At 39.5% G+C, this 27,787-nt stretch overlaps 1 protein-coding gene and 1 long non-coding RNA gene across 2 annotated transcripts in view; one reads left to right on the forward strand and one right to left on the reverse strand.

The window, feature by feature from the left end:
* MBOAT2 (membrane bound O-acyltransferase domain containing 2) overlaps window positions 1-7,149 on the reverse strand; it is a 127,576-nt gene extending 120,427 nt beyond the window's left edge. Inside the window, exon 1 of the mRNA XM_045549001.1 lies at window positions 6,983-7,149. Coding sequence (XP_045404957.1) covers window positions 6,983-7,057 — 75 coding nt within the window. The 5' untranslated portion in view covers window positions 7,058-7,149. The remainder of the gene's footprint in view (window positions 1-6,982) is intronic.
* Window positions 7,150-12,533: 5,384 nt separating this feature from the next.
* Window positions 12,534-27,663, forward strand: LOC123636408. The gene is made up of 4 exons (XR_006734519.1): window positions 12,534-12,672; window positions 26,789-26,893; window positions 27,167-27,303; window positions 27,565-27,663. It is a non-coding gene; the product is annotated as an uncharacterized LOC123636408 (long non-coding RNA).
* The last annotated feature ends 124 nt before the right edge of the window (window positions 27,664-27,787 follow it).

The raw sequence follows: 27,787 nt of genomic DNA on the forward strand, positions 1-27,787 counted from the left end.
GGGTCATGTTTATGGCTTGCTTTATTTTGAAGGACTCTTACCAAGTTTGTTATCGCAGAATCCCAACTGTTAAAACTGCTGTGTGTGAGCTGTTTCGATTATCTCCCTGGAAAGTCGGCCCTGACGGACCCGATAAGCAGAAACTAAGGTTACCTGTACCTACAGAGGCAGTAACACAGGAAGCATAAAAAAGCAGGGAGACAAAGAACTTTTCAAGCAGTAACGAGGCAGAAAAACCACTTTTGACTCCAAATTCAAAACTAGAATTTAATCCTAGTTTACTCACTGTGTGGGCATATGACTAAACCTGAACCTTGTATTTCCCTTCCTAAAATGGAAGTCCTACAGATTAAAAATGGAATACATATGAACAGATGTTAACTTCTCAAAATAAAAATATAAATAAATTCCAGGTATTTCATAATTTGTAAAAAGGAAGGGATTGTGCAATGAAAATCTCCTAGTAGCCTGGCATTTTATATAGATTATGTATTTAATCTTCACAATAACCTACAAGTAGGTACTATTTATTGTCATCTTTATTTTATAGATGAGGAAATTGAGACTTGAAGAAAAATACAGTAATTTGCCAAATAGCACCAAGATTGGCAGAGTCTGGCTGCAGATCTAATCGTGCCGTTTCCACTATACCACTACCCTACTACTTCCTATTCATAAAGAGAATGGAATAAGAGAAACAAACCTACATTAACTGCAATTGTCAGGGCATGTGATTTTTTTGCTTAGTTGCTTCAGATTAAAGAGAGAGGCAGTTTCAACTCTTTACTGTTGGAAAATTTCTTCAAAATTTAGTAGTCACTTTCTTCCCCTAAATTTTTATTTATTTTCCCTCCAACTTAGTCCAAAAAGAATTTGGAGAAGCTTCAGCAGCTAATAAGCCAGACACAGAATCACAGAATTTTAAAGCTAAGCCCAAAACACATTTTACATAGGAGGAAACTCATTTATGTGAAGTGACATATCTAAAATTGTTAACTGACAGGACCTAAAATACAGATTCAAGATTCTTAGTCCCATATGCCTTCCTGATTAAAAGGAATCTTCCACAACAGACTGTGTCAGTATTTCAGGGTTCTCAAGAGGACTGATGCTCCTTACGAGTGTAAAAAGTAGACAGGAGAGACAAATGAATTAAATATTTATGTCTTAAACCTAGAGCATTCAAATGGCAAGTTTAAAATAAAATAAACTTTTCATTTGCTTATTTTGTTGCAATTCACCTTTTTCTCCTAAAAAGTCATAGTCTTAAAAGGCTTAACGCTGAGAACCTCACTTATTCCTTCATCTATAAAATGGGATTCATCACGGTACAGACCTGTAGGACAATTAAAGTAGTTTATGTTTTAAATAAACTACTCTTTTCCCTAACACATTATTTCACTTCATTGGTTGTCTCCGCAGTCCCCAACCTTTCTGGCACGAGGTACCAGTTTCATGAAAGACACTTTTTCCACATGAGGGCGGGCAGTGCAGAGACGGGCATTCAGGCAGTGATGAGAGCGATGGGGGAGCAAAGGTTGTAAATACAGAGGAAGCTTTGCTTGGCCCCCCACCCCCACTGCTCACGTCCTGCTGTTCGGCCCCTAAGTTTCATGGAAGACAATTTTTCCATGGGTGGGCAGCAGAGGTTAGGCCCCCCCCCCGGGGGAGGGGAGGTATATAGAAAAGGTCAATCAACAAACTGACCAAAAAGGAAACAAGGACTTCATAAGCCTCCACACTTCTCTCTCTCTCACACAACACACCCCCCAACACACCCCATTTTTCCTATTTCAACCATAACCACCAGCACTTCAGTGTTGACTTCAGGGGCCTTTGGAAGTTCTTGCTCTCTACTTCCCCCTCTAAAAATGTGTTGACAGCCCAGATCTAAAACAATGATCTACCAAAACTATTTGCCACACGTTAAGACTATAAACTAAAATTGACCTTTTTATTCAAATGTACAATAACATACACACACACACACCTGAAGCTAAATACCATGAGTTCTACCTGACTTCACAAGGTGTTGTGAGGATTTGATTAAATAATATAAGGTATGTGAAACAGCTTTGAAAGCTGTAAAGTGTTAGGCATTATAATTATTACCTGACTTTGCAGGACTAGTAATATACCAGTTCCTCCTTCCCCCAACCATCTTTTTCTTCCTCCTCCAAACCTTTCAAAGTACCTTGATTCTCTCTGCCCAAAGAGTTCAGCATGTTATGTCTAAAACAATGGCCCATGCCCCAAAACAGGGCTGTTCAATGACTCTATACAGGCCAAACTCATCCCTAAACTGGCCTCTGCCAAGTATGCCATCCTGGATATCACACCACTAGGGAAATTTAAACCAGTTTCTTAGTAGTAATTACAGCATCATAAGAAATATGGACAGAAAATGGTTAAAAACAACACAAAGAGAGGGAGAAAGAGGGGATGTAACAGAACATATGATATGTTAAGACCAGGGAAAAAACACTCTAAAAATTAAGTTGATTTGGAACATTTAAATATTCACTCTTGTTTCATTTTGGTACTCGCTTTGGAGTCTTAAAAATCCAGCACATCAGCGACTAATAAAGAACACAATCGGCCAGGAGCGGTAGCTCACGACTGTACTCCTAGCACTCTGGGAGGCCAAGACGGGTGGATCGTTTGAGCTTGGGAGTTCGAGACCAGCCTGAGCAAGAGCGAGACCCCGTTTCTACTAAAAATAGAAAGAAATTATATGGACAACTAAAAATATATACAGAAAAAATTAGCCGGGCATGGTGGTACATGCCTGTAGTCCCAGCTACTTGGGAGGCTGAGGAGGGAAGATCGCTTGAGCCCAGGAGTTTGAGGTTGCTGTGAGCGAGGCTGACGCCACGGCACTCTAGCCTGGGCAACAGAGTGAGAGACTCTGTCTTAAAAAAAAAAAAAAAAAAAACACACAATTATGGTCAATGCTATCTGGTATCTTCAAGGTAGCATGTTAGGTAGGCCCTTTTCTTGGCACAGCTCTCCCTTAGTTCAATTCCTTCCTCAAAACCCACTCTCCATATATCCCTTTAATCATAACCACCTACTAAACTTTACCCTAGAAATAACGTCATCTGGAAAGCAAGGCCAACAAAGGGAAAAACATCAGATGCTAGACCTCCTGTCTTAAAAAACATCAGGTAACCTCACTTGATAATAGATTTTATATTTTTATTTAAATTTAAGGCCTACTGAACAAATACTATGGCTACCTCAAGTCAGTCTGGAATTCTCATTAAAGATTAAACAAACTAGGAGCCTAAGGCAACATCGTTTACTCCTTTTCCTTCACTGGCCTCAGCCTTATTGCAAAACACTTCCTCCTTTCTCTGCTACCTTGCCCTACAAGGTGCATTCTTATATGCCATATATACCAATAGTTTCTATCATTTCATAAAGTTAACTTTTTCTTACCCTGAAGTCCTTTTCTTCCTATGACATCAAACAACTGCTTTTAAAATTTCCTAATTTTTCAAAACATTATTAGCACATACCAAAGTAACATACTAACAAGTTTTATTTTTACACTTTTCGTTTCCTGATTTGTCTTTTTGCTGTTGAATCACACTATTTCATTACAACCAATTCTTAGGTTTTCTCTTAATTTTGACTAAATTATTTATGCGTTATAAAAATGTCCTACTGTGCTCAATTCTAAAATAACGAAACATTTATTCATCTAATTTTACAAAATGAGCTGTTATTGATTCCAAGAGCTTCATCAACAAAAAGTCATCTCTTAGATGCTTCAAAGAAACAACTGATTGTCACTGTGAAAAGTTAAGACCTCCGTGGTATTAATGCAATATTCTTAACACTGGCTTAGAGAAAAGAAACAACTCAAATACAGTTTTGTGTCGCTTAATGATGGGGATACATTCTGAGAAATGCATACGTAGGTAATTTCGTTATTGTGCTAACATCATAGACTGTATTTACACAAACCTAGATGGTATAGCCTTCTACACACCTAAGCTATATAGTTCCTAGGCTGTAAACTTGTACAGTATGTTACTATGCTGAATACTGTAGGCAACTGTAACACAATGATAAGTATCTGTGGATCTAAACACACCTAAATATAGAAAAGGTACAGTATAAATGTGGTATAAAAGATAAAAAATGGCATACCTGCATAGGGCACTTACCACAAATGGAGTTTGCAGGACTAAAAGTTACTCTGGGTCAGTCCGTGAGTGAGTGGTGAGTGAATGTGAGGGCCTAGGATGTTACTATACACTACTGTAGAGTTTATAAACACTGTACACTTAGGCTACATAGACTTATAAAAAGTATTCTTCTTTCTTCAATAATAAATTAACCTTGACTTACTGTAACACTTTTACTTTATAAATTTTTTATTTTTTTTTAACTCTTTTGTAGTAACAGCTTAAAACACACACATTGTACAGCTGTACAAAAATATTTTTTCTTTATATTCTTATTCTGTAAGCTTTTTTCTATTAAAACATTTTTTTTACTTAAAAAACTTTTTCATTATAAACTAAGACATAAACACACACATTAACTCAGCCCTACACAGGGCCAGGATCATCAATATCACTGTCTTCCACCTCCACATCTTGTCCCACTGGAGGGTCTCCAGGAACAATGACATGCAAGGAGCTGTCACATCCTATGATAACAATGCCTTCTTCTGGAATACCTCCTGGAATACCTGCCTGAGGCTATTCTACAGCTTACTTTTTTCTAATAAACAGAAGGAATACAGTCTAAAACAATAATGAAAAGTATAATAAATTTATAAACAAATAATATACTTATCATTATCAAGTATTATGTACTATACATAATTTTATGTGCTATAGTTTTACACAGCTGGCAATTGAGTAGGTTTGTTTACACCAGCATCAACACAAAAACGTGAGTAATGCATAGTGCTACATTATGATAGCCATGACATCACAAGGCAATAGGAATTTTTCAACTCCATTATAACCATGTGGGACCACTGTTGTATTTGCAGTCCCACATTGACCAAAACCTTATGTGGCACATGACTGTACTATACAAATGGGTACATAAATTCAGGGTTATACGTGGCTATACAAATTTATAGTGGTCCCAACGTACCAAGGTAAGACCATTAGCCAATAAAGAAGGAAAGTCAAAAATGTTTTAAATCCTGTCACTTTCCCTTGATTCTCCTGCTTATTTCGTTACTGAAAAAGACTTCCTCTGGATTGCTGAGATGTTTAAATGGTTCATTATTATTAAGTCACTTTAAAAGGTTACAAGCATTATATAAATTAAAAAGTTTTATTAGCACAGTAAAGAAAATATTTCATCATGGTAGGGCAAGAGCATGTCTATGGCAGAGAGAGAGAATATAAGTATGTATCTGTCTCCCAAAAAGAAATGTAAAGGTATAAGCCTATCTCCCTTGCTCATCAGCAAGAAAAATTTTTTAACAAATACCCACTCTGTATTTTCTAGTACACTGACAGCAACCTATTTAAGTCGGAGGTTTAATACGCTAAAAGGTCACACACTGCACTTCAGGTTGGAAAACAGTGGGAATCCTCCACAGGGCTAAGACCAAAAACCCCAACTTCTGATCTTTATTAATAAACAGAAGAATATTTTCTTAAAATAAAGGATAAATTTCACTACTGGTACTTTATTAGAATGATACACATTATAACTACTGTTCAAGATATGTTGGTGGGGGGGATAGGTACTTTACTATTTATTAACCAAAAGTTATGACTGAAATATAAGTACTCAGATTTCAACAGAATGCAGAATTTTTTAATTCCGACATACTTAAGTCTATTTTATTTAAAACAGTAAAGCACAAAGCAGTTAGTATCATAATGTTAGTTTTCCAGCTTGCTGTTATGAAAAGCAGTCTGGACATGGAGGAATCCCGTATTATACATGAAATCCCTGAAGACTAAATAACAGCAACACATCCGAGCCAAGGACAGTGAACCAGTATCCCTTGTGAAGCACAAACACTTCTAGATCAAGTACTCCAAAAACACTTGCAAGTAAAATTTCCAATTACCTTTAGCCTGGGGCTAGAGCATTATCTAAATATACCCCATCAACAACTCCTCAAAATCTCACTCTCACGGCAAAATACTCCCAAACTTTCTTTTCTGAATAAAAATGGCGCTGCTTTTGCCATCACAATACAGTTTATTTCTCGGTAATCCCTAGGCCCTGGAAACAATCAAACTCGATTGGCCTCATTTAAATGCCACCCTTCCCTAGACGTCGTCGAAAGCGTTCCTGAGGGCTGGAGGCAGACGCAGGGTGGCTGTTCCAATCCACAAGGTTGCAACTTTCTCAGCTAGAATCCTGGGATTCTCTCACTGATTTTCCTCATCACCTCTCTGCCTTCCCCAAACTGTTGCCTCTCGGTTTCTCTTAAACCACGCTTGGACGCAAACTGTCCCCAAAGTGCGGCACCGCCTCAGCCTCGCCGGCCCCTCACGCCCATCCACGCCGTCTCCGAGGCGCCCTTCGCGCCCGCACCCCGGCATCGGCGCCACACGCGGGCAGGGCGGCCCCGCCGGCCTCGCGGCCACGGCCTTCCGCACCCTGTCTGCTCCCCTGTCCATGTGCCCCGCGGGCGGCTCCGGGACCCGGTCGCCAGGGCCGAGCGCCGCGGCCACGGACGGCAGTGGCAAGCATGCACTCGCGCACGTCTAGATAAAGAGCCCTCCCCAGCGGGCTGTCGCCGGCACCGCCGTGCCCACCCCCGCCTAGGGCCGGGGGCGCACGCCGAGTAGGGGGCAGCCCGGAGCAACGGGCTCCGGGACAATAACCGGCTTGACGCCCCCTCCCTTCCAGGGAGGCGGGCAGAGTGGCACCGGGCGCCCGGCCCCAGCCCCCACCCGCCTCCCGGGCCCCCGGGCGGGTGGCACCGCAGCCGAGAGGGGCGGCGAGGGCGCGACGCCCCAGACGCCGGAGTGCCCCGGGGTACCTGGTCGATGGGCAGCTGCACGGCGTTGCTGAGGGGCTGCAGCAGGGTGGAGCCCGTGGTGCTGGTGGTGGCCATGGCCGGGCCTCGGCGCTCCACCCGGCGCGCTCCGGCCGCCGCTCGCCCGCTCGCGCTGTGCCGGGCGACGACAAGGATGGGGATGCAGCCGCGCGTCCGCCCCTGGGCCGCCCGCGGTCGGAGATCGGCGCAGGGAGGGCCGGGGAGGGGCCGGGGGCGGCGCCCGCCTCGCACCTCCCCTCCGCCTGCTGCCGGCCGCCCGCGCCCGCCGCCCCCGACCGCCCCGCACTCGCGCGGCTCCTCCCGCCAACGCCCCCGCCCCGCCCCGCTGCCCCCACCTCCCCCGCCGCATCCCCCGCCCCCGCCTTCCAGTAGCTTCCAGCGCCCCCTCCCCACCTCGCGCGCTCTCGCGCCAGACAGCCCCGCGGCCCAATCGCGGCGCGGCGCCCCGACGACCGCAGCCAATCGGAAGGCGCCGGCCGCGCCGCGCCCCTCCCCCGTGCCGAGGACCCCGGCCGGGGGCCCGGGCTGCCGCCGGAGGGCGGCAGGCGGCGGCGGCGGCGGCGTGGAGCGCGTGCCCGAGTGGGAACTTGTAAGGGCATCTTTGCCTCCCTACCCCTATATTTCTCCTCCCTGGAGGGTGTCGCGGCCCCCTTACCCCTCTTTGGGAGGGACAGTGGACAACAAAGGGGCGCGAGGTGGCGGCCAGACAAAGGGGCGATGTGAGGGACGCGATCGAGCCAGCGCCTGGGGAAGTTGGGGACAAAGCTGGGGGCTGGGAGCAGTAGGACGACAAACCAAAAAACTGACCTAGCTAAGAAATCCCTTTGTCTTTGAGAGTGCTGTGTAAAAGCCCAAACTTGAGAACACTTCCAGTGTGGTCTGACCCTTCAGTCACCCTCGAGCCCCACCTGGGCCTTCCAGGAGCGGCAGGGAAACGGGTCACACCATTGCTGTGTTAACGCTTGTTTCTCTGATGGCCAGCCGCCCTCATTAGAGGTCCCACAGACCTCCTGAGACAGTTATTTCTAAGCATCTGGTCAACCCTTGAGCTCATTCTCCTCTCAACTTGAATTCTGCTGTGTCCACATACCTTCAAAGGACGGGGGGGGCGGGGGCAGCGGTTGTCATATATAGTCTATTTGCCCCAAACTTAATAAAAGTAAATCATTTGAGTGTCTTGAAAATGCAAGCATCAACTTTTGTTCAGAAGACTTTAAAAGAGAAAAAATGCCAGAGTAGAGTATCAGGAGAGCTCAAAATTCAAGGATTGGACAGTTTGAAATTTGGGTAGAAATAACTAACGTTTATTGAGAGTTTAACCGCGTGCGATTACCACGTGAGATAGATAGTATGGTACCTCAATTTCAGTCAAGGAAATTGAGTCACAGAAAATTTATGTAATTTGCCCAAGATCTCACAGCCGATAAATAGTTGGAATCCAAGTAATCTACCTCCAGAACTGACCTGTTAACACTAGGCCTTGTTGTTCCTCACACTTAAACCCATTCTGGAAATTCCCATCAGCTGTCAGGTGTAGCATTTACTTGATGACTAATCTAGAGTCTTAAATAATGAGACAGCACAGATATAAATGCACCTCAGTAAACCAGTTTGTGGACTTCAGCTGCCTCTGAAAAGGAGGCAGTTGAAACTAATCAGTACAGTCCCTTCCTGCCTAATATTCTTCCATTGGTTAACTTAACCCTAGTTTGGTAGATTCTCAGCCCAAACAGAGTAGAGGACAGAAGGAAGAATCAAAAAACGAGGACCAGTATTCACCTGGGGTAGTGTTCCAATGAGAGTTGACATCAATTAGAAAGCAAATCTGTTCAATGAGCTGCTTATTAAAATATATTTTCCCAATAATCTGGACGTCTCTGTTAATGTAATCTTAGAAAAAACTATTTTTTCCTTTCTTCAGAGAAGTGTAGAGGAAGTGTACAGGTGGCTGAACATATAAACTGAAGGAAAAATTGAAATACCATTTTAAAAACTTAAAAAGTGGGTGTTCGGAACATATTGCAACCTAAAGTAAGCAGCATAAAGATACACTCTCTGAGCTGGAACAAATAATATCTACAAAAAGGAGTTTCTTTAGTCTGAATTTTTGTTTTAGTAGGAAATGACAGAACATAGTCTCTATTTGGGGGTGACTATATGAAATTATTTACTTTAATATCTATTAATAGAATGGGGAAGATTTTAGCTATCTGGGAAAATTTAGCTGTGTCAGAGTCATAAAGCTATAGGTAAAATACAGTATAGCAACTATTAATAATAATAGCTTAGATTTTGGAGTCAAACAGACCTGGATTTTTTGCTGTCTCTGCCATTTATTAGCTACAAGATCTTGGGCAAGTTACTTAACCTCTCTAAGCCTTAGTTTCTTCATGCATAACAATGGTACCACTACTACATGTCATAAGGTTATAAAAGTGTGCCTATATGAAGGTAAAACTTAAGAAATATTATATTAGAGTTCTCCAAAGAAACAGAACCAATAGGATTATATATAAACATGTAGAAAGAGATTTATTATGAGAGTTGGAGTCAAAATTATGGAGGCTGAGAAGTCCCGTAATCTGCTATCTATAAACTGAAGGCCCAGGAAAGCAGGTGGTATAGTTCCAGTTCAGACCCAAACGCCTGAGAAATAAGGGAGCCAATAGTATAATTCAGTTCATGTCTAAAAGCCCAAGAACCAGGAGCAACAATATCTGAGGACAGGAAAAGATGGATGTCCCAGTTCACGCAGAGAGACTGAATTCACCCTTCTTCCACCTTTTTATTCTATTTGGGCCCTCAACGGATTGGATGATGTCAGCCCCCAATGGTGAGATAGGATCTTCTTTACTCAGTTTACAAATTCTAATGCTAATCTCTTCAAGAAACATGTTCAAAGACATATGCAGAAATTATGTTCCATCAGCTAGCTGGGCATCCATTAGCCCAGTCAAGTTGACACATACTATTAATCATCCAAGAAATTTAATGCAATTCTGAAAATTTTTCCCATATTAAAAGTACCACGGCCGGGCGCGGTGGCTCACGCCTGTAATCCTAGCACTCTGGGAGGCCGAGGCGGGTGGATCGCTCGCGGTCAGGAGTTCGAGACCAGCCTGAGCAAGAGTGAGACCCCGTCTCTACCGAAAATAGAAAGAAATGATTTGGACAGCTAAAAATCTATATAGAAAAAATTAGCCGGGCATGGCAGCACATGCCTGTAGTCCCAGCTACTCGGGAGGCTGAGGCAGTAGGATCGCTTGAGCCCAGGAGTTTGAGGTTGCTGTGAGCTAGGCTGATGCCATGGCACTCACTCTAGCCCGGGCAACAAAGCGAGACTCTGTCTCAAAAAAAAAAAAAAAGTACCACATCTTCATGTTTTTAATGAAGAAACTAGAAACCAATATTTTCAGCTAATAACTCAGTGATGATAACATAAATTGTCTGCAGGGCTTCTGACCAATATCTGCTAATTAGACCAGAAGCTCCTAAATGGAGATGAAAGAGGAAAGAATTGAACTAATTATATATAATGCCTCACTGTCCTACCTCAGATAGCATCCACCCTATAAAAAGGGATTCTCATGTTCTTAATTCTTAAAAACACTGACATTTATTGAGTACTTGCTATGTTCGGGGAACTGTGTGGGATGCTGTAAAGAACAGAGAGAGTAAAGTGTTAAAAGAAAAGTACCATGTAAGGTCATTTTCTAAATGTTAAAATCAAAAGAACGTATCTAGATGAAAGAAAGTTGGCTAGAAGTCAAAAGACTTGAACTTTAACCCTAACTTTTCCACCATGTAGCTGTGAACTTCTCTGTGCCTTAAATTTTACATTATCAAATATGGATAATGGTAACCATTTGTCCTATCTCATAGGAGTATTGTGAATCTGAGCATAAAATTAATAATAGACTAAATTATTTTTAAAGCTATTAGTACTATTAGTATGACAAATAATAACTAGTAGTAAAGGGATTTCAATACAGCAGCCACATTGTTAACAAGAGTTGCTAACTTAGATCAAAGAGTGAGAACACTGAGCGGTGATTACGTGTAATAGGATGGCAGAGTAGCAGTGTGCTTGTCCTGGCTTCATTGCCCCTGCCTCCTAAAATGTCTATGATAATTAAAGCTTGCTAAAATGAAATTTTCCCTTCTCAACTTATTTCTAACTTTGAATAAACCACTCAGAAGAAGTGATCTGCCAAGCTGCTTTTGTTTCATAAACATGGTTGTATCATGAAATTAGAGCTCTTAGGCAATTATTTTGCCTATTCTATGCCCGTATACCCTGGAATAACTTTGATGATGCAGGGCCTTGAACAGTACACATAACAACCCCAGTTAACTGATTGCCATCTTTAAGCACTTACAAGCTTACCCTAACCCGAGACCAAAAAATGGAATAGAGAATGCCACTCTTTCAGACCTACCACGGTTGAATCAGTAAATCAGAGTAGGCTAAACAAGAGGTAGGGAGAAGTCCTGGCTCTACTATTTTCTGGCTTTACCACTGACGTGGACCATAACAACAAATCACTTATCTTCAATTTCATTGTGTATATGTCAGGAGACTTTTAAAAAATGATTTCACATGTCCCCTCTTCCTCTAAAATTATATAATTCTCAAGAGTTTCTGGACTTTTTCTATCTTCCTGAGCCTACAGTCAGTCTAGGTTTATTTGGCTAAAAGATGCAAACAAAACTATTTATTACTCATCGGTTTGAGAATAGCATTGCTTTCTAGTTGCTATACAGATTTTAAGAACTACCTCTAATTTATTATATATCTAATCAATTTTCCTTCTTAAAAATGTCTATTATTTCTCAGTGGCCTGTGAAGATTTCTGTTTTATATCTGTGCATCTCGGGGAAACATTTCATTTTCCTCATAGATTTATTTGGCTTTTTTATCTTTATATGAATGAGACAAATCTCAAAAGAACACCCCCTTTATGCTTATTTCCTGTATCATAAATGTGCAATCTGTAACCCCTGATCCCTAGGTATACAAAAACAAAGTACAAACTCTTTCATGCTTCCACAGGTTTGCATAATAGTATTTGTGTCCAAATTATGAAACATCCTAATTGTAATCACTGTAACCACCCCAGGTTTCATCGTAATCACCATCATCATTAGCAGCATTTATTCTATCTACTTGGGGCATTGCACTGGGTAAGGTGTCATTTTCTCTGTTCTGCCTATTATTTCAGTTTCTTTCTGTTTATCTGTAACTATAAGACGAGTCCCCTTCTTGATAGATGTTGACATATCACGGCTTTTCTAAACAGCCTCGTCTGGCTGCTGGGGGAGGAGTCACAGAAACCGTCTTCTGTTGCCAGCTCTGTAACAAAGAAAAAGCTGGAGGTTATTCTCCAGCCCACTGAAGGGTTCTGTGTGGTCCCCAGACGCCCATCACTTTCAGCAGATGTCCCTCTTTGTGGGTAAATGTGTTAGCGTATTTTGTTGTTGATATTTTTTGCTTAAACCCTTCCTCCATTATATCATTTGTTAGATGCTGCTTTTTGGTCTACAGATTACAATACCAACGCCAGAGCCCAAACCAGTAAAGAATTAGGAGCGAGAATCATCTCTACCCACGAAGTCTGTAGTTTCTACATGGAACCTGGTTCTCTTGCCAAAGAACTTGCTCTCCAAGACAGGTGATTCATCTGGCTGAATATGCGGTACCTGCTAAGGAATGGCCTTATAATCAGATAATGGCTTGGTTTCGATTTCATCAGATTATCTTTTAATTTATTTTCCACTTGAAAGCAGATAGTTATTCCCTCTTATTTGGGATTCTGTGTATAAATTCTGACCTAGCCTTAACATACTGTATCTCACAAGGCAGTTATTATTGAAACCACAAAACATTAAAATTGAAGGGAAACCTATCATGAAAGAGATACCAAATGCTCCCAAGGAAGCTTAAATTTATAAATACTGGGTTGCCACTTCCAAAGTGAGAATGTAATCAGATGGAAATACCCACCAAGGGAGTATTTATCCATTTGAAATATTGTCCTTACCTTTGCTGAGGCATTGGGTGGGTAGGATTATAGAAAGTACAAGGTTAAAGAAGTTGGGCACCGGAAGGAGACTGCCTAAGTTTGAAGTCTACTTATTTGATTTTGGGCAAGTTACCTAGCCTCTTTGGGCCTCAATCTTCTAACCTATAAAATGCAAATAATAATGATTTTTTGTGCCATTCAAGTAACTTAATACACTTAATATCTTGTCATACTGTAAGCTCTCAATAAATATTAGCCATCATCACATACATCATCATCATCACCATTATTTTTGTAGGATTAGCAAGTCTTATGGTATGTGATCATATTTATCACAGGTATCATATACCAGATAAAAGGTATGTTAAAAACAAATTGTTGCTTTAGTCAGCTTATCCCTCCAAATTGAGAGGGAGAAAAACCACTGAGGGATATGGAGTATAAGAGGCACATTAAATGATTTAATAAATTCTTGGCCTACCTCACCTGAAAGCATTCATAGAGTTTTGCATTTACAGAAGTAAATAGGATGACAACTAGTTTAAAACTTTTTCTTCTTAAATGCTGAAATACACTGTAGTGAGTTAGATTATTTTGTTTTTAGCTGTCAGTATCTCTTCTGAGTCTTTACAACCTACACAGTAGGAAAAGGATTTTAAAAAGACAAACAATAATTTATATCAGGACTTCATGGGTAAGCACTAAGCAAATGAATGCATAATTTATAATTTGGAGTTCAGTATTACTTTTTGGCACATTTAAAATTATTACTCTGATTAATGAATTCGAAAATTCCAGGCACCATTAGATTTCATCCTATGTAAAGTATTTCTCTAAATACCATCTTTATTCCACAAATATTTATCTTTGTTTGGTTAGCATCTAGCTAGTAACCAATGAAATTATCCTACATTATCTAGGACAAGAGCAAGGAACTTGATCTTACTGCATAAAGCTACTCTATTCCTCTTTGTGTGAAATAAATTCAGCTACTGGTCCCTAGATACTTCTCTGAGAGAGCACTTAAAATTGTTCTCTTTGGAGTGTCATTGAGAAATAAATTAAAAGACAAATAAAATCAACTCAAGTATTAATATGTCTGATACAACCCAACAAGACAGTGCATCTCAGTGGGGTCCGAGGACCATCTTTGTCAGAATCTCTCTGGATGCTTATTTACAACCCAGATCCCTGGGCAATAGTGAACACATGAAGAATCATAATTTCTAGGTCAGGGCATTTCATCCGTGTTTATGGTTAATTCCTAAGCACACACCGAAGTTTAAGAACCACTGCTTTAGGCCTTTAATATCTCTTATTTTGGTAAGAACTTCATTATGATTAAGAAAATACAGAAATAATTCACTTGTGCTGATTGTTATACCACAACAAGTAATTTAACTAGGTTTTATTAAGTGTCTTTTCAGTTTCCAAATAATAAATCCATAACCCTTTTCCTATGTTAAAATGTTAAGTTCAGTAATATTAAGTTAATACTACTAATAGTAACTATGACAACTAACATTACTAGACCCATTTTTGTTATTAAATAAAGATCAATGCTCAGAGTTAATTCTTATTGATTGTATATGTATAATAAAGATATAAATATTTCTCTATATTTCTGAGTAACTAAGGTTTCTTGCAAATTTCAGAAACCTGCCAACTTTGAGATCTTGTATTTGAGAGCCAGCGTTGGCCATTCAAGTGATAGTGCATTTGGACCAGGAAGACAGTTCGAAAGTAAAGGGAATTCATGGAGCACAGTGTTCAGTTTTAAGAGGCTCATCTAAATTAAGACCCATAATAATATATATGTGTAATATCTATGCCAAAGGATGGTATATCTGAGGTCTTCTGTAAAGAAGAAGTAAAAGTAATCATAGACAAAAATTAAGACTGTCAAGGAAGAAAATGAAGAAAGGAGCAAATAAGATGTTTTAGAACAGGACAGGCATTTCTTTTCTCTTGCTTTTATTTTTTGAATTTCATTTCACTTTTATTTTTATTAAAATAATACATGTACAATTTTAAAAAACAAATAGTACTATAAGATTTTAACAAAAAAGAGAATTCCCTGTCCTACTTCTTCTCACTCCTGATTTCTGCTACCCATAGTTAACACTTTCAACCCTTACAACTGTTTCTATTGGAATTGACCTCCACATTTTCTTAAAAACAAAAAACAAAAAACAAGATGTTTATACTGCTGTTTCAGGACTTTTTCATTTTAAACATTATAAATTATCAGCCTTACTATGGATGATGAGAATACAACTCTTTTTCCATTCTTCCTTCAACCCTATTCCCTATTCTCCCAGTATAATTATATCCCTACTTTGAGTTAAATGAATATTTAGTATTTTCATTATTAAGAATTTATAGGCCGGGCGCGGTGGCTCACGCTTGTAATCCTAGCAGTCTGGGAGGCTGAGGCGGGTGGATTGCTCAAGGTCAGGAGTTCAAGACCAGCCTCAGCAAGAGCAAGACCCCATCTCTACCAAAAAAAAAATAGAAAGAAATTATCTGGTCAACTAAAATATATATAGAGAAAAAATTAGCCGGGCATGGTGGCGCATGCCTGTAGTCCCAGCTACTCGGGAGGCTGAGGCAGGAGGATCGCTTAAGCCCAGGAGTTTGAGGTTGCTGTGAGCTAGGCTGACGCCACGGCACTCACTCTAGCCCGGGCAACACAGCAAGACTGTCTCAAAAAAAAAAAAAAAAAGAATTTATAAGTTATAGGCATTTCCCTCACTGAAAATTATTGCAATGAAGAAACATAAAAACATGAGATAATAATGCATTTCACACATAAGAAAAGTTCATGTTATGAGAAAGGGGATTTGTACAATAAAACAGGAGACAAATGTGAACAGGCCACTCAGAACACACCCAAACCTATGCACAAAGATTGCACCCATCAACTAGCTCACTGTGTGTCATTGTTTTCATAATCCCTAAAGCAACCACTTATGAAATATAAGTGAGAACATTAAGAAATATGAGATCCATCTCCTGTTTCTGATTTTCACAATATCAGTGCCAAACTCATAAAATCATCTTCATCATTGACTCGAAATGTTAAATGTTTCCAAAGTAAAAAGGAAATTTAATTCTTATAGCCTGCTGAGTAGGTTTTGCTAAAATAGTGAATTTCATCTACTTACGGAAAATCTGTCACAATTTATATTAAAATAGCATAAGTAACAAAGAACACCAATTAAATGGTCTTTGTTACTTAATCACTTTGTCACTAAGAGTAATGTCTACACATATTAAATTATCCATTTGAACCATGTTCTAATTAAATAGAATGTTCACTAAATCAAACAACTTTACATATCATAAAACATAACTATCAAAGACTACGTATTCATCTATCAGAAGTTTCCAAATACTTGTTCCCATGTTATTAATAATATTTGTGCACTAAGAATTATAGTTTATTTACAAAAGAAAAATAAAACACACATGCATTTTTATAATTTAAAATATTTCATACTACAAATGAGCAATGTTCAGATTTAAGTTTTGGACCAAGTTTACTTTTTCCTAAGTCATACTTATGTCAAGACATTCTTACAAAAATATATCTTAAGTGAATGAAGTAGAAAAACTTGCTGTAGTATTTCCAATGCCAATTTCTCCTTATAGAGATTTGAAAACATAAACCTATTCTGAATTAAGATATTTGTCAAGATTTGGGGTGTAAACTTTTTTTTCAAACAGACATGGTCTCATTTTGTTGCCCAGACTGTAATGCAGTGGCATGATCATAGCTCATTGCAGCCTCAAACTCCTGGGCTCAAGCCATCCTTCTGCCTCAGCCACCTCAGTAGCTGGGACTACAGGAGTGTGCCACCACACCTGGATAATTTATTTTTATTTTTTGTAGAGGTGGGGTCTCCACATGTTGTCCAAGCTGGTCTCAAACTCTTGGCCATAAGCAATCTTCCCTCTTCGGCCTCCCAAAGTATTGAGATTACAAGTGTGAGCCACTGTACCTGCCCATGGGATATAAACATTTTGTCAGGCAAACAATTTAGTGAAAAAAATTGACCTTCATTTTAAAATAAATGTAATCTCATAATAAGCACCTGGACTTCCAAGTTGAAATACATCTTGAATTTCTAGAAAAGACATATGCTTTATTTAAAAGGGGGAGTGTGAGTTATAAATTTACCAACATATTGAAAATGCATTAGTTTTAGAAAAGCCAATACTGCTTCTGAAGATGTAGGCAGTGGATTATAATGTGAACATGAATTTCAGAAAATATTACTTCTCCCCTTTATTCTTGTAGAAAGTGAAATACATCTTTGACCTTGGGCAGTGGTCTCATTTGATGATGTGGGTAATATATTTGATTTTTTTATACAAACCAAGCATTTCCTCCCCAAGCCCAAAATCACAGATCTTTTAAGAAGTAACAACAATATAGCCAAATGAGCCACCATTCCTTATTATAAAGTAGAAATTCTGAGCAATATTTTCACCCATGGCTTTTTTGATATCTGTAAGAGCTTTAAGAACTTTGGCACAAACTAAAATTCTTGTCAGCCTTTAAAAAATAGCAATGAGAACAACCACAAGGTCCATCATGGGACATTTTCCATTATTTCCAACATAAGTTCAACTAACCAATACAAAGCATAAGCACAGTAGTGCAGCAGGGAAAGACCAGGGCTCCAAGGTGACACAGGATTATGCAGGAGAAAAATATTCTTTCTGCAGTCAGGACCATTCTAACTCACTACCCATGTCCCCATCTGGAGAATGAAACAAAACAGATTCCACTTGAATGCATAAGCAGAATTACCTTTAATGGTCCTAGTATTAGAAATTTAAAGAACATTGCTTTTGCCTTTAAAACTTCTACAGGTGGCAAAATTAAGATGAAATCAACTCACCAATATAATTGGGCAGCTCACTGAGTTGTCTGAGAATATTTTTAAAGACATACAAAATTCATTAAATTAAGGTTTCTGTAAGTATTGGTTATTGTTCATTGATTCATTTATTCACAGAATATTTACTGAGTTCCTACAGGTGTCAGGTACTGTGTTAATCACTGGGCATATCAGAATGAACAGGAATATTAGTCCTCTGAAGATTGGAATATCCTTATATTTACTGAGGAGATCATAGGAACATATGTGTTTCTGTGAACTCCAACCTCCTTTATTATGTGCCTAACCTCAGTGTAAGTGCACCACTTGCACTTTATTCTAATACATGTCATAAGAGCTTTGACAATTGCCAAGCATGTTACTTAATGAAACGCAATTTTTTATTATCTGAAATTTTGTTTCTGAATACCATAAATAGAACTTAAGGTACATTTTGTTACTAAATCAATGGGTCAAATACTTTCAAAAACAGCTGACAGCTTTTAAATTTTTAATATAGTTGGCCGGTTAGATAGGTATAAAATAGACAAGGATCAAATTAAAAGAGAATTTATTTTTATTTTATTTTATTTTATTTTGAGACAGAGTCTTGCTCTGTCACCCAGGCTAGAGTGCCAGGCAGTCAGCCTGGCTCACAGCAACCTCAAACTCATGGGCTCAAGCGATCTTCCTGCGTTAGACTCCCTAGAAGCATCTGGGACTACAGGTGTGGGCCACCACACCCAGCTAATTTTTTTTTTCAGTTGCCCAGCTAACTTTTTCTATTTTTAGTAGAGACGGGGTCTCACTCTTGCTCAGGCTGGTCTCAAACTTCTGACCTCAAGCAATCCTTCCGCCTTGGCCTCCCAGAGTGCTAGGATTACAGGCACGAGCCACTGCACCTGGTAGAGAATTTATTTTAATCAATAAAATAGAAGGCCTCCTTTTATGTCCATTATTTTAATCTTTTAATAACAAAATATGTATTTAAACTAGACTTCTTATAGCTTCAATCTGAAAACTGATCATTTTGACCACTCTTTCAATATATTTCAGCAAGTTTTCACCCTGAGAGTGGGGGAGAAAGAAGACTAAAACTCTATGGGCCTTTGATCAAAATCATTAGTGGCAAAAATAAGATAGAAAATGAAGAATTATTAAATGAACGTTATACTGCCAGAACCTCAGGCATGTTTAATTACCTTCACCTAATATCTTGCAAATGTTTCATGAGCCACAAGGGAAGCTGATGGAGTGTGGATAGATTGATATAAAACCAACTTAACTGCTGAGAAAGACAACTCAAGTGTGTTGGGTCAGGGAATCAGCTTTCTCGGTGCCTCAGTCTAAAATCATTATCATGGTACTCATGGTAAAGAAAAATGTCACCAAAATAAAACAAGAAAAGGATCTATGATTGGTTCAACAAATGTATGCAAAATGTTGCATCTAAGACTTTTGGACCCCCCCCCCAAAATTGTTGAGTTTTTTTAATTTAAAAAATTGTGTTTATTTAGAAGCATTCAGAATGTCAACAAAACAGCTGCAATTATTTTTTGTTTTGTTTTGTTTTGCAATTACAGAGTGGTTTTCAGTTAACAGAACAATTATTTCGTATAAGCTGCATCAGAGACAACTGAAGATGAACAAACTATTGCCATCCCCATATGTAACTAATCTGTGCACCATAAAGAACCTGCTTTAAATTTCCATGCCAATTTACAAGCCCCATACTGTACCAGGGGAGGTTAGTGGCTACTGAAAATACCACCAGGACAGGGCTAGCTAAAGACACATTCAGTAGTGTGACTATACAAAAAAAGACATTGCACAGTTTAAAAACAAATCTTACACAGCCTTACATTTCAATTTTTTTTTTTTCTTAAAGGAGTGAGTTGTCTATGAGGAGTTAAATGCTTTAATAGACAAGAAAAAAAGCTGCATAGAACCAGCTGATTCTCCTCCTCCTCCTCCTCCTCCTTTTTGAGACAGAATCTCGCTCTGTCACCCAGGCTAGAGTTCAATGGTGTCATCATAGCTCACAGCAACCTCAAACTCCTGGGCTCAAGCGATCCTCCTGCCTCATCCTCCCAAGTAGCTGGGGCTACAGGTGTGCACCACCACACCTGGCTAATTTTTCTATTTTTTGTAGAGATAGGGGTTCACTCTTGCTCAGGCTGGTCTGAAACTTTTGGCCTCAAGCAATCCTCCCACCTCAGCCTCCCAAAGTGCCGGGATTACAGGCATAAGCCACCGTGTGCAGCCCATCATCATCTTCTTTTTCATCCTCCTCCTCATTCTCATCCTCATCTTCCTCCTCTTCCCTCTTTTCCTTGCTTTTTTCAGCCTTGACAACTTCCTTTTTTGCTGCAGCAGGCTTTCCTTTAGGTCAGTATCAGCAATATCTTTGTATCATCTTTGCAGCCTTTTCATAAGGCTGCTTGTTACCCACAGCAATTATCCCGCATCTCTCCCAGTTTCTTTGCAACATCACCAGTAGATAGGCTGGGATGTTCTCTTTTAATTTGGGGGCAATACTCAGAACAGAAGAATAAAAAGGTGGAAGGAGCCTTCTTGGGTGCACTGGGATCCTTGAACTTCTTTCATGTTTCTTCTTTAGGAGGGATATAGGTTTCCATTTCTTTTTTATAATCTTTGCCATGTCTTCAGATTTTCCTTTCCTTTTAGCAGATATGGCTTTCCACCTCCCTGAGCACCTCATAGAAAACTCTTGAGAAGGTGACCAAAGCATTTGGGTGCTTCCTCTTGTGCTCCTCCTGGTAGCTTTACACAAAGAATGCATATGATGACATTTCGCCTCTCAGCTGCTTAGGTTCCCCTTTGCCCATATTTAGTTATTTTTTCCTCAGCAAGGCACAGAGTCACCCAGTGCCTGCCAGGCTCACACTTGTCCTGGCATTGTCTCTACGGAGCTCAGCGTCTCAGTGTACCGCAATGGCTGTCAAATTGATTCAAATAGCTGCAGCCTGATATGATATTAAGCATTTTATATATATACACACACACATATGTGTATATATATATGAACTCATATCATAACTCTAAAATATTTCACATGCTATATCTAGAATATAAAACTGCTTCAACATAATTAAACAAATACTGAACCATTGGTTTTAGAACAAGAAAAGTCTTCTACTGCCCTTCAATTTAACAAATGGGAAAACAGAGGCACAGAGATGTATGTTAATTTGCCAAGTTCACAGAGCAATTGAGTGGCAGAGCAGAGACTTCACGCCAAATCTTTGCATCCGGAACTTGCCAGACCTCATGCAGAGCACCCACCCTGTGCCAACATGCTACAAGGGGCATGAGAGAGTTACAAAGAGCCTACAGAGGACTCACCATGCAATTGAGAAGGCAAAATACAGACTTCCACACCCAAAACAACCTGAAACAACTAAGTGGCAGTACAAGGTTGTAAATGATAATTTAAAAAACAAAAACAAAAGAGTAAAGTGCTGTGGGCATTCAGAGAAGGGAGATAATTTAGGTTTGAGGATGGAGAAATAGTTTCATGGACTATATCTTAGAATGGTACAACTTTTTCTTAACTTTTCTTTGGAAATAATTTCAGCCTTAAAATAATTACAAAAATAAAAGTAGTGCAAGAAACATTTGTATACCCTTTATCCAAATTCAGACCCACCTACTGTTAACATTTTACCCATTTCCTTCATCATTTGTGTTCACTGTTTATTTATTTATTTATTTTACACACACATTTTCCTGAAGCATTTAAGGGTAAATTACATATATTTCCTTTATATATTTTTTGAGATTAGGATATTTTCTTAAATAACCACACTACAATTATCAACTTCATAAATTATATTTATACACAATGCATTTATCTAATCTACCAATCTATAATCCATATTCTAATTTTGTCAGTTGATTTAATAGCATTTTTTAACTGTCAGGCATTTTTCCCATTACACCCATTAGAGGGTCCAGTCTAGGGTCAGGTGTTGCACTGAGTTATCAAGGCACTCTCTGTAGCCTCTTTCATCTGGAACATTTCTACAATTTTTCTGTGTCCTTCATAACGCTGACACTTATGAAGACTACAGTTCTAGTTTTTCTTTTCTTTCATTTCATTTTGTGATTATCTGATATTTCCTTTTATCACATTGGGGTTCTGTGTTGTTGGCCAGACCACTGCATAGGCAATGTTGTATCCTTTTCAGGCTGTCATATCTGATGGCCATGATATCCATCGGTCCTTCGCAGATGATGTTCATTTTGATTACCTGGTCAAGGTGTTGTCTAATCTTTCTACTCTATAATTATTGTTTATTTTTCTTCCTTGCAACTAATAAGCAGTTTTATTAGGGCTGGCACATTAAGAACTTACAAATATCCTGCTTCTCATCAGTTATTTCCCTTATACTTAGCAGCCGTTAATTGCCTGATCCAGTCTTTACAATGATGTTTACAAAATTGGGATTTTCCAGCTACAGCACTCCAACCATATTTACCAGTCAGCCTTCGCCCTTCTCTCCCATCTCTCCCATTTATCTATCTATCTGTTTCTCTTTTTTTTCCTTTTTTCCTTCCTCCTCCCTTTCTTTCTTATTTATTGTTGATCTAAACTCATGAATTTCTATTTTTAAATGATCTATAATTTTTTTTTTTTTTTTTTTTTTGAGACAGAGTCTCGTTTTGTTGCCCGGGCTAGAGTGAGTGTCATGGCGTCAGCCTAGCTCACAGCAACCTCAAACTCCTGGGCTTAAGCGATCCTCCTGCCTCAGCCTCCCGAGTAGCTGGGACTACAGGCATGCGCCACCATGCCCAGCTAGTTTTTTCTATATATACCTTTAGTTGTCCAGATAATTTATTTCTATTTTTAGTAGAGACGGAGTCTCGCTCAGGCTGGTCTTGAACTCCTGACCTCGAGCGATCCACCCGCCTCAGCCTCCCAGAGGGCTAGGATTACAGGCGTGAGCTACCGCGCCCGGCCTATAATTCTTTATTGTACTTAATTATTTGGGTGGGCAAATGGTCCCAGATTTTCCCAGTAGGATCCTCTTCAAGCTGGCATCTGTGTCCTTGGGACATGCCCGTATAATTTTTTTGAGCACATTCTCACTTTGTAGCATATGGAGACGTTTCTGGAACAATAAGATCCAGGCACATCTCAGAGGTACTCTGCCTCAGCTCTGGGGAAAGAAATAATCCAGAAACAACCAATTTCCTGTACTCAGATCTTTGGGTATTTTCTGAAGAGGGGTGAAATTTTGCTAGGCAGAGAGAATGGAAAATAATGTTTTAGCATATTCAAACAAGGAATGTACATGATAAACAGAGAGAAAGAATTTCACCTTTCCCCCTATATTAAAAGGGTTCTCCAGAGAAGCAGACCCAGTAGACTATATAGAGAAACATAAGAGGAGATTTATTTGGGGAATTAGCTCACGTGGTTCTGAAAGCTAAGAAATCCCGCCCGCCATATGCCCTCTGCAGGCTGGAGAGCCAGGGAAGACAGTAGTGTCAATCAGTCTGAGTCCAGAGGCCTGAGGAGCTCCAATATCTCAGGGCAGGAGAAGATGGATGGTCCAGCTCAAGCAGAGAGAGAGACTTCCCGCTTCCTCTGCCTTTTTGTTCTATTTGGGCCTTCAATGATTAGATGATGCCAGCCCACATTGTAGAAGATGGATCTTATTTACTGGTCTACTGACTCAAATGCTAATCTCTTCCAAAAACACCCTCACAGACACACCCAGAAGTAATGTTTTACCAGCTATTTGAGCATCCCTTAGCCCAGCTGACATAAATGAACCACCACACCTCCTTTGTATCAGTTTTCCATAGCTGTGTAACAAACTACCCTCAAACATATTGACTTAAAACAACAACCGTTCTATAGATCTTCATTTGGGGCAAAGCTCAATGGAATGGTTTGTCTCTGATCCACATGGTGGCAGCTGGGCTGAACTAAGAGTACAGGATCCAAGATGGCCTCTCTCCTATGTCTGGATTTGGCCAATTGCATCCCTGTGCTATATTTAAATTGATAGATCTAGAGCCTTATTCAGATTCGGAGTTGATTTTTTTTTTTTTTTTTTGGCAAAAATCTTTCGTAAGTGGTAATATGCAGTTCCTATTGTATTATGTCAGGAGACACAGAATATTTGGGTGTTTCCTTTTCAGTGTTGTTAAGACTGTCCAGTGAGTTCAAGTGTCAGTGGCCTGATCCTTTCTTTACATTGTTCCCCCATCAGCCTTTGAATTACTGGTTTTTATTTTCAATGCTATGCTTTGATAATTCGATGACATCGGTTCTATAGCTCCTTTCATGTTCCCTAACTAAAAGCTAAATGCTGTCCAGAATTATATCTATATAATGCAGTACAGTAGAAAGAGTAGGTAATCTGCATCTCAATTTATTCAGTATTTAGCTGACTAACCTCCAATGAGTCACTCTTGGGTCTCACTTTCCTCATCTGTAAAATGAGGAAGTTGGAAGATGATCCCTAAGTTATTTTCTAACTCCGAAATTTTGTGGCTACGATTCCCACAGACTATCCTAGGAATGGTACTGGCTCCAGAAACAGCATTTGACCTTTCCCCATGTACACACAGCTTCCACCCACTTCTTTGTACAAATAACTTCAAAAGTAAGAAACCTGGAGTGAAATGTTTTGTTGTTCCTTTTTGACCCATGAATAAAATTTGGGTACTCTAGCTGCTGAGGCTGCAAGTTCTGAGCAGTGAAACCAGTATTACTACTGTTCAGGCATGGGGGGAAACATCTCCACCAGGTTATTGAGGTTTCTGTTTTGTTTTTTGAATGATAATTAATATTTAACATTCAAGTCAATTAAGTCTTTTAGAAATTTCAAAGGGAACAATCTTGAGTATACTTGTTCAGAGAAAAATCTATTAGCTAACTCTGACTTTTGGCATGACAGTAACTACAGTGTTGTTACCATCTTTAAATGCCTTAACTTTTTGCTAGTGACAGTCCCTTTACTTCAAAGCCTATTGCTATGTGGCCTATATTTCTTGAAATATAAACAGAGTAATGCACTTTGTATTTTATTTACCTTATATGTATATGACATACAATGTAAATATGCTCATTGTATATCAGGTAACTAACAGTACCCTCAAATCAGTAATTTAACGTGCACACAGGCAAGAGAAAATATAAATTATGGTTTTTAGTTTTAAAAAAACAAAAGCAAATGTTGGAAGAGCCATAGGAGAGGTAGCCAGATTTTCCCTATCTAAGGATGCCTGGGTTCAAAAACTAAGTGCAAGAGTACTCATCTCTGTCACATAACATTTGTCTGCATTAAACCAAATCGACATTCTGCCTACCTCTTGTGAGCTAGATTGTCCTTTGGCTTCCGGGAAAAGTGTCCCAGTGAGAGCCAGCAATATAATCCCTTGTTTCATTTTGCAAATCTAGATGGGCTGAAAAGATCTAATTTAAAAACTCTTTAGTTGAGAAATTTCCATCTTTTTATCACCTAGAAGACAGATTATATTTCATGTTAAATTCTGATCATCATAAGCAGAATAAGAATGTTCAAATAGAGATATGAGGCTCAGGGGGAAAAAATCTGAATTCATTTTTAAACTACCTCAGACTCAAAATATATTTTGGAGAATGTTTTACTATAGAGGTTATTCTTTTGAAATAATTAGAATGAACATATATTAAAGAGGTAAGGCAGCATTCAGTTAAAGTTTATCTTCCACCCAATCTAGCAAAATATTCCTTCTGCAAGCATGGAATTTTTTTCCCTGAAAACAATACTCCTGATTAAGATTTTTGGTCTTAAGGATTTTAGTTGATAATGTGGAGAAATACAGAAGAAATATAAAATCTTGAAAAATTGGGCTACAAGTCCACATTTTGAATGGCATGCACTCCGTTGGTATTTCCTGAAATGGGACCTGTCGCGATGGAAATAATGAATGACAAGGTTTGCTCTTTCAGTGCTTTGTAACCCCTCCCTGGTGACATTAAACATGGGATGAACCTGCTAGCTGGGGGAAGGAGCATTTTGGAGGAGGAGGTATGAGAACTAGGTCTTAAATACTGAGCTAGGCTCTTGGTATTGAACCCTGCGTTTCAGAATAATAACTCTAAGAAGGTGGCCCATTTTTTTTAGGGGAGAAAAGAAGGAAAATGAATTGGTATACATGAATTTACATTTACATCCTGTCCTCTTTCAAAATGGATTTGATGCAGAGTACCAGAAATGTTATGACTATAATAAATTATTAATATAACAATAAAAATAAAATGACCAAGTATTAGTGAGGGAACATAAGGAAAAATCATAACAGAAATGTTGGGCTGAGAAAATCTACTGCAAATAAGCACAGAACTAGCTCTGAGTTTCTCCAGGATGGAGACCAAGAGGGAAGCATGACTGGTTGTGTATTTTTCATTGTCTTAGAAAATGAAACATTCCAGTTCATCATGAAACAAACTTTCTCTGGCTCTGGTAGCTAAGAGCCACTTCTCAAGTGGGTAGATAGAATAATGAGTAGCTTGCTGGACAGTGTCCCCCCAGTAGTTTCACAAAGAAAGCACAGAAGTTCTCTTTAAGACTGTTTCTTACTAGGCCTTTAGAGTTGAGGCATACTGTGAAGCTTTTCTTCCAGGATGAAGGGATAAAAGTTGAGTTCAAGCTTTCTAGAGATTTGACTTGATACAGGGGTAAAACTTGGAGGAACTTGAGGAACAAGGCCCGTGGCAAATTATCAGTTGTCTCAGCTGGGTGTTTGACATAAATTGTGTTCAGATAATTCATAATTTGAATCTCTAATAAGTAGGTGAAGGACAGATAACCAGCATTGTAAACTGAAGGGAGGTCCAAATGCTCCCGTTCCAGATCTGTACGCAGCAGAGAGCCCTTTTGCGAGCCCTGAGGAGCCTGTGTTCTTCCCAAATGAAAGACCGTCCCCCACACCCTGGGGTGGGCCATAGACACAAGCAGGTACGTTAGTCATATAGATCTTTTATTTTTCAGATTTGGCTTTTTGCACTGGAACATTTGCAAGTCAATTTTACATCAGAGTGGTTCTAAACTGAATATCCCTAGAGGTATTCCCAACTTCTCTATCATTTAAAGTGTATTTTTCCAAACCTTCCTTTTAGTCTATTTTGATATTAGCCTTTCCACTAAGTGGTTTCATTTACTATACTTTATTAGGACTTTTTCTCCATAATATACCAAAAATTATCTATATTCTTATTACAAATTACACAGATGCTACATCTGAATATTCAATGTGACATATTCTGGAGAGATGATCGGTGATCAATGATGTGCCTCATGGGGGTTATTGTGGCTTCATCTCATTCGCGTGACTTCTAGCTACCATCTTCCTTCTCTCCCAGATACGGGTGCGTAGACAAGATCCACTAGGGTTGAAAGAAGTGAAAATGTATTCTGTGTGCAAAGCAGATTGTAGGACACAGCTACCAGTAGGACAAGATAACAGTCACTGCCTGGAACACCCCCCCCCAACCCCCAGGAATGCTGACCAGATTGTAGGGAACTGGAATAATCCCTTTAAGTAGAAAGTAAATAGATAAGGAAAGCCACCAGATGGTTTAACACTCTGGCAGTGACTTTTTTTTTCCCTTTCTCTTTTCTTTTCATAGTGTAAAAGACTACACAGGAGTCCTTTGCAAGCGCAGAGATCTGCTTTGTCTTGCTGCCCCCCCAGACTACCTCATATGTAAGTTCCTCTTGCGTAAATCTTTGACTGCCTACCAGCCTGGACTGGTCTGCCTCTTTCTTTGGGCTGAGCTTGCTCTCTGCTTACAAAGGGTGGTTCTTGGTTCCGGCAGGGAGTTTTCCCAACACTTGTGCTTTCCAATTATG

Source organism: Lemur catta, chromosome 4 (assembly GCF_020740605.2).
Source record: "Lemur catta isolate mLemCat1 chromosome 4, mLemCat1.pri, whole genome shotgun sequence".
Lineage (NCBI taxonomy): Eukaryota > Metazoa > Chordata > Mammalia > Primates > Lemuridae > Lemur > Lemur catta.